This window comes from Cibotium barometz, chromosome 5 (genome assembly GCF_041138505.1).
Source record: "Cibotium barometz isolate CiBa-2024 chromosome 5, ASM4113850v1, whole genome shotgun sequence".
NCBI lineage: Eukaryota > Viridiplantae > Streptophyta > Polypodiopsida > Cyatheales > Cibotiaceae > Cibotium > Cibotium barometz.
The window spans coordinates 44,655,621-44,662,680 of record NC_141050.1 but is presented as its reverse complement, the minus strand read 5'-3'; the positions used below and the strand labels follow the sequence as shown (position 1 = coordinate 44,662,680).

At 40.2% G+C, this 7,060-nt stretch overlaps 1 protein-coding gene and 1 pseudogene across 1 annotated transcript; one reads left to right on the top strand and one right to left on the bottom strand.

Moving 5' to 3' along the window:
* The first annotated feature begins 787 nt into the window (after positions 1-787).
* Positions 788-3,084, top strand: LOC147638541 (aquaporin PIP2-5-like; annotated as a pseudogene).
* A 1,499-nt stretch (positions 3,085-4,583) lies between these two features.
* Positions 4,584-6,575, bottom strand: LOC147638540 (uncharacterized). The gene is made up of 2 exons (XM_086798785.1): positions 6,420-6,575; positions 4,584-6,335 (listed from the first exon to the last, which is right to left on the bottom strand). Exons 1-2 carry the CDS (start codon positions 6,573-6,575, stop codon positions 4,584-4,586), a joined length of 1,908 nt encoding a protein of 635 aa, XP_086654911.1.
* Between the last annotated feature and the right edge of the window lie 485 nt (positions 6,576-7,060).

Genomic DNA, 7,060 nt, shown 5'->3' with positions numbered 1-7,060 from the left:
TCCCCTCTCTCTACTATCTGTCTTCTCTTCATATGGCTATGTTGTGCGGCCCTGTTGTAGTGCTAGTTTGATCATCAATGAAAGATACAAAATAGGCTACATAATAATTACATGTAGTGGCATCCTTTGATTGGAGGAGTCTTTGTTGGTCCCCAAACAAAGAGTCTTTGTCTTTGATTGGAGGAGTCTTTGTTGGTCCCCAAACATTAGAATGCACCATATCCAAAGGTCTTTGACTTACATTCTTATCATGTGGAAATGTATGCTTAGATTATTTTCCCAATTGGTTGTTTCACATACTTTGTGTATTCCATCCACTTTGAACTTTGGCATAACATGTAATATAATACTTTGGATCTTGGGCCTACATGTTTTTCAGCCATGCTGAATATTAACAGGACCAATACGTTTAAGCTAGATGTCAATGTTTGTAATCACACATGTACCATGTACAAACATTATAGCCTTTAATTTTTCATGTTTACATGTCCAATGTAAACATTCTGAAGAACCCGCACTCACACAAACATGAGGTTCAAAGTGCACACACATGGCCCACAAGCCATTTTGCATTATGTAAATATTAATATCGTTTTTTTTCCTTCTTCTTCGTCTTCCTCTCTCTCTCTCTCTCTCTCTCTCTCTCTCTCTGCGGGCAGAAGAGGGAGAGCTCTTGCTTAATATCAAAATTAAATGGATAGTGTTTACCCTTGGTCGACCATCACTAAAAAATGGTCTATGGCCACGTCTACTTCTAACCTTAAGAGCAAGTATATACACGAAGTCTATGACTTTCTCCCTTGGTGTAGAGCAAGGTAAGGTAGCATCATATATTCTAGTACCATATTATAACAAAAGCTGGGATTCCATTATATATGGGTAAGATGACAAAGTACTGCCTTATAATAGGACTTGTAGGATGAGCTGGCAAAACAATGGTAATCGGAGTAGTTAACATATCCCCATTCCTTCCTACTGTGTGAGAGAGACATATATACGTGGGTGTGGAAGTGTATATGTGTAAGAGTGGATGAGAGCGAGAAGCCGGTTGGTACAAAATAATTGTATCTTCTATAAGGTGGGGATTTCATACAGAAATAATTACGATGTATTGGTTGTTTTGTTGTTTGTTGAATGCAGGCGGTCATATAAATCCTGCAGTGACCTTTGCTTTCTTTATAGCAAGGAAGGTGACGATGCCTCGCATGATAATGTATGTGGTGGTGCAGTGTGTGGTGCTGGCCTTGCAAAGGCATACTACGATGAGTTTGGGGGTGCTGCAAATAGAATGCAAGCAGGGTATCCCCAGCATATCGGCCTCGTAGCAGAGATTTTGGGCTCGTTTATACCGTCTTTTCTGCAACCGACCCCAAACGCAAAGCGCGCACGCTCCGGTGGTGTTTAGTTTCAACGCATGCGCGTGCACGTGTGCGCACACATTCACATATACATTCACACACACACATCTATACACATACATGTAAACATACATACACATCTATACACACATGTATACAGATATACATATACAGACACCTGTATGTATACATACATATCTATACACATATACATACACACACATACATGCATATGTACGTACATACCTAATCATGGTAGACTTATGCACACGCATACGTAATTGTGGTAGAACAAAGACATGCATATTCAATAGGCTAACCTAGCATGCAAATCTAATAGGAAACATCAGCACACTCAAGTCTCACTGTAATGTATAATTCACCAAAGTCTTTTCTTTTGTTGACTTTTATTATATGGGATACATGGGAAGATTTTAGTAAACGATGGTTCTTGGCGTGTCAAAAGAAGCGCTCATCCACCTCCTTTGTGTCGAATCCGTAAGCTTGGATATATCACCCTCAACTAGCTATTTAGTAGGCTGACCAAGTTCCATCTCTAGCCACAACCATCGTCCAATTATTTTCCTACCTCACCACACTCTAGCTATGGTTGCACTTGTTTGCTTTTCCCCTAACAATTAGCCACATATGTATTCTTCATGTGGAAGTCATATGGAAGCACGCTTCATTTTTGACGGGCAACCTTGCCCTTCAAAATTGACGGGTTTGGTGAAATATAGCAAAGTTTTTGTATTTTAATGTAATTTTTGAGGAGCACTTTTTAAAATTTTGGAAGTATAAATGCTCAAAAACGGACGTGATGCCCATCCAAACGAAACTATGTCTCGAAGGCTCAAGCTCATCTGTTTACCAATAGCCACATATGTATTCTTCACCAGAAAGTCTCAAGCTATCTTGCCATTTTTATCCTATCAGATTTTCTTTTCGAGTTTTTCCAGGTTAGTATATTAGTCTCCTCAACCCATTACGGCCGTTGTAATACTACATGTGTGCATTCACACGGGGGGTTTTATTAAATTGTGATTTGATTACAATCTTTGTTCACACAGGATAAGCCTCCGTGCCGAGTCAGGTGTGCTACACCACACACACACACGTGCGTGCACGTACACAAAGTTTCTCCCATGGGGTGGTATGATATCATATCTAATGACGTTGTGGTGCCACAGCAAAATTCAAACCCCAAAAAAGAAGCACAAGAAAACCACAAGTTTTATTTTTAGTATAAAAAACACGAATTTTTACTGAACTACTAGCAATTCAAATCTCTGTTAAAAGAAAATCAAATCCCACTTAATTCATGTTTATACTAACGTTGTATACCCTTTTAAAAATCCAACTTAATGTTTCTGAAAACGAGTCTGATTAAGCAGGTCCTAGCGCCTTTACCCATAGGGTTTGCATTTAGCAACTATTCCAATCACTGGCACCGGTATCAATCCTGCTCGGAGCTTTGGAACTGCAGTTATGTTTGGACACAAAACCACATGGGACCAACAGGTGCACATTTCTGACTCTCTTGCAATATCAGGCCTCCGTATTACAAACTACTGTTAAGAAAACGTTGTTGTGATTATTGATGATGCAGTGGATATTCTGGTTGGGTCCTTTGATTGGAGCTGCTCTTGCCACATGCTACCATCAATCTGTTTTGCGAGCAGTGGCAAAGGCTTGGAGCTCATTTCATAGCACTGCAAGCATGTAGATACGAACATATATTTCTAAGATTCAATAAGAGACCATGTACTTTATTGGTTGCTACATTTCATTGTTATCTCATCATGTACATTTGCTTAGCTTCTGCTTTGAAATCCATGTTGCTATGTTGTAAACTTACAAGTTTCACATCAATATATGTTATAGCTTCCTTGAAGTGATATATCATAGCTTCCTAAACTTCTTCATCTCTTTCTAAATACATAGACGGGTTTTTTAAAAAAAGATAGGTTCAGCTTTTAGCCGAGATCTTGTTCAATCTTGAAAAGAACCAAATTGAAGGAAAATTTTCTCCTATGATTTAGTTTACTTAGATTGAAATGTGGAAATTTCCTGCTGTGATTTAGTTTACTTAGATTAAAATGTGATAAAAATGATTGTTGAAAATTTGCAATTTCCTCTTCAATCCATGTGAAAAGAATTGATATATTGCTGGATAAAAAATAATTTTCCAAACTCTGCTACATAATGTAAAATACTAAATGTACGTCTTAAAAAGTATTTTCACAACATTAGTAGGCCTTGTGAATTAGTGTGTGAAATCATGTCTCGATGATGCTATTGTCGATATTACCTATTAATGATCCTCAATTGTCAATGGTTGCAATGCGAGTGAACATCAAAGAATTACATTGATTGTACCACTTGAGTTTAAGACCGGCTACATACCATATAGACCATATAGACCACATTGTCCACAAATAACTATCAAATGTGTTGCATGCCACTATTGACTACAGACCATAGACCAAGTGCAGATACCATATACCACTTTACCACTTTACTTGTATAGGAATACTATAAAAGAGTGCTTTCCTGTATTATTAACAAACTCCCCGACAGTCTTGACCATTATACTCAAGAAGAGTTTTTCTTCTTCAATCATGCTTAATAATGGATACACACACACACACACACACACACACACACACACACACACAAGAAACCACCTGGGTTGTTGAAATGCATTTACAGATTTCATATATGCTCTTGCTTTGAATGCATATGTGGCAGCTCTAGTCACACGTCATTGATGACATATACCTAACTTCACATGCATTCATTATAAAACTCTCTCTCTCTCTCTCTCTCTCTCTCACACACACACACACACACACACACACACACACAAACCACATGGGTTTTTGCAATGCATATACGAAATTCATATACACTCTTGCATTCAATGCATATACGAAATTCATATACACTCTTGCATTGAATGCATGTGTGGCACCTCTAGTCACATGGCATTGATGAGATATGCCTAAAACCATTGTCCAACACATGTGGAATCTCTCTTATGGGACAAAATACAATCATTGCTTATTGGAGAATATGTAAGAACACTTCTATTATAAGGCTGTCATGTAAGAGAGTAATCAAAAGCTTAGTCTCTCTAATACACTAGTTACTTATTGGTGAGAAATACAGGACACTTTGCTAGCATGTGAAAGATACATTAATGACTATCTTTAGCTAATGCAATTAATCTAGAGCGATAGCAGCAGTATCCAGATCCAAGCAGTTTTTTGGCAGCCCAGGCGCTTCATACCCTGCAAGATGATGTGCAGGGATTTGGTGGGAAAACCTTGTGAGCTCTGCTTTGGGGATAAACTGAAACACCTCAGTTTCTGATCTGCAGAAAATTGATCTGAATCCTTTGACTCTGAATAGGGGAGCAACCTTAACCCCTGCTGCCTCCTCACTGTAGTGTGTCATCACCTCCACAGGCTCACAGTCATGTGTTGCGCCCTTGCTCGGTTTCCATGTCCTATACAGAGCCCATACATCACCCTTTCGTGGATAGATCTTTATAGGTCCCTTCTTCCCCTTTTCATATGTCATGACATGTGAAAACATGACAACAGACCTCCTCTTCAGCACTCTTCCAACCTTGTACTCGCCGCATGTGTATGCAAGACCGGAGTCTACCCATGACTGTGCATCTGTGGAGATGGATTTGGAAGGATAAAGCCACTTCATGTGCACATGAAAAGGGTGTACTGACAACACCTTCGTCACACGGGCATAGTAGCGTGGCAGCTCATCATCATCATCATACAGCGCCCAAATTTGCCCAGCCACAAAGCATTCCTCTTGCCTATCCTTGTTGAAGTTGTACACATCACTGTCTGACATTTTCTGATCGTTATTATTACCAGATTTTTCTTTACAATCCATTGCAGATGTAGTGTCTTTGGATTTCATGTCTGTTACATGTTCATGGCTGGTTGGTAGAGTGAATCTTATGGACAAATTAATGTGAATGACCTTGCACTGGCCTAATGTGCTTGCCACATCCTTTTGCTCATTTTCTTGCTTGATCTCTATATCATGGATTTTTTCTTCATTGAACCCTTTCAAGATATGGGATTTCGCCTTCTTGAAGAGCTTATCCTTTATGCCCTGATTATCCTCCCTGAGAATGTCAGTACCTAGTGCACCTGATTTGCTCTTGATTTCAGGATCAGAAAGAGGGAAATCTGTAGCCTTCCTCTTTCTTCTGGAGGACCTACGCTGGCAAAAACTTGTCCTGTCAACTTGCTCAGGGAGTTTCTGAGCTCGTGGAGTGGCCTTTTCGGCATTGTTCTTTTGCTCCGAATCCGTGAATATGGTGTCTGTTTCCTTCTTCAAGCCCTCAAATGATGAAGATCCATGAAACTTGATGGACCCTCCATCCTTTTTGCCATTGCCACATGTTTCCTCCTTCAAACGATCATATAAGGGTCCATGCAACTTGCCCGTGGCTTCACCCCTTGCTCTATTCCCACGCCTTGGCACTGTCTTAACATGAACCCTCTTCTTAGCATCATCACGGCCATCATCACCAGTGGCACCACCTTTGGCATCATCACGGCCATCATCACCACTAGCACCACCTTTTACATCCATTCTGGCTTTTTTAGATAATGAGCCACACACAGTTCTGTCTCGCCTTGTAGTCTCAAAAGGCTGCATACATAGCATACAATCAATGCCATTGCGTAGCTCCTTAAAATACTTAGAATGTTCTGATGGATTTTTGCACACGACTGAAAACGAAGACGCGGGCTTTGGCGGTGCAGCCTGACAGTAGGTTTCATCAACAACCTCCTGCCTACTAGATCCCCCAATACCTTTCAAGAAACTTTTCCATGCATCTGTGACAAGCTTGAATGCAGAAGATGCACCAGCATACTTGTTTTTGTCTGGATGCAACATCAATAACAGCTTTTTGTAATGTTTGTTGACTGATACCTTGTCTGCCCACGGATCTACTTGAAAAATTCTGTACCAGTTAGCATCTGATTCTCCCGCGGCCGCTACGGCATTGCTATGGACATCCACGACAGCGAGTATTTGCTGTAAACCACACAAATCGGGGTACAGACGCTGCGCCTTGAGGATGAATTTCTTTGCTCCAGAGTAGTCTTGTGACAGGATTTTGTTTTCTGCAATTTGTACTGCTTTTAGAGCTTCCTCCTTATTGCAGTCCATGATGGGTGACCTGCAGCATGGTAGAGGAGCCCTCTAAAGTAGTAATCTTTAATAGCTAGGCATGAGCTTTCAGTGTAGCCTGTGATCATGTTGCATGAAGCAGTGGAGAAAGCTTTTCTTATAAGGTCTCCAGACAAACTAACTACAGCCTGCTTTACTCCATCGAATTTGCATGGTGATTATCACCTTCGCCAAACTCACAATTACGTGTAGCAATGCGCAGCCTTAACGACTCAGATGACTTTTGCATGGCCCTCAATAACACATGCAATGGCCGTGGTTCGAAGCATAAGTAGGCAGCTATTTTTTAACAGGCATGCCACAATGGGAAGCCGATAGGTCCATATTTGTGCAACTCTCTATCTCTCTCTCTCTTATGTACATATACATATATATGTATACATATATACATATATACAAATCCACCTATATACATACACATATATATACAAATCCACCTATATACATACACACATACACACACA

Excerpts from the sequence above, each read along its gene's own strand:
- LOC147638540 (XM_086798785.1), bottom strand. The coding sequence starts at position 6,575 with ATGGACTGCAATAAGGAGGAAGCTCTAAAAGCAGTACAAATTGCAGAA. Across the intron at positions 6,336-6,419 it reads AAATACTCGCTGTCGTGGAT|GTATCAGTCAACAAACATTA; the intron begins GTCCATAGCAAT and ends TGGGCAGACAAG.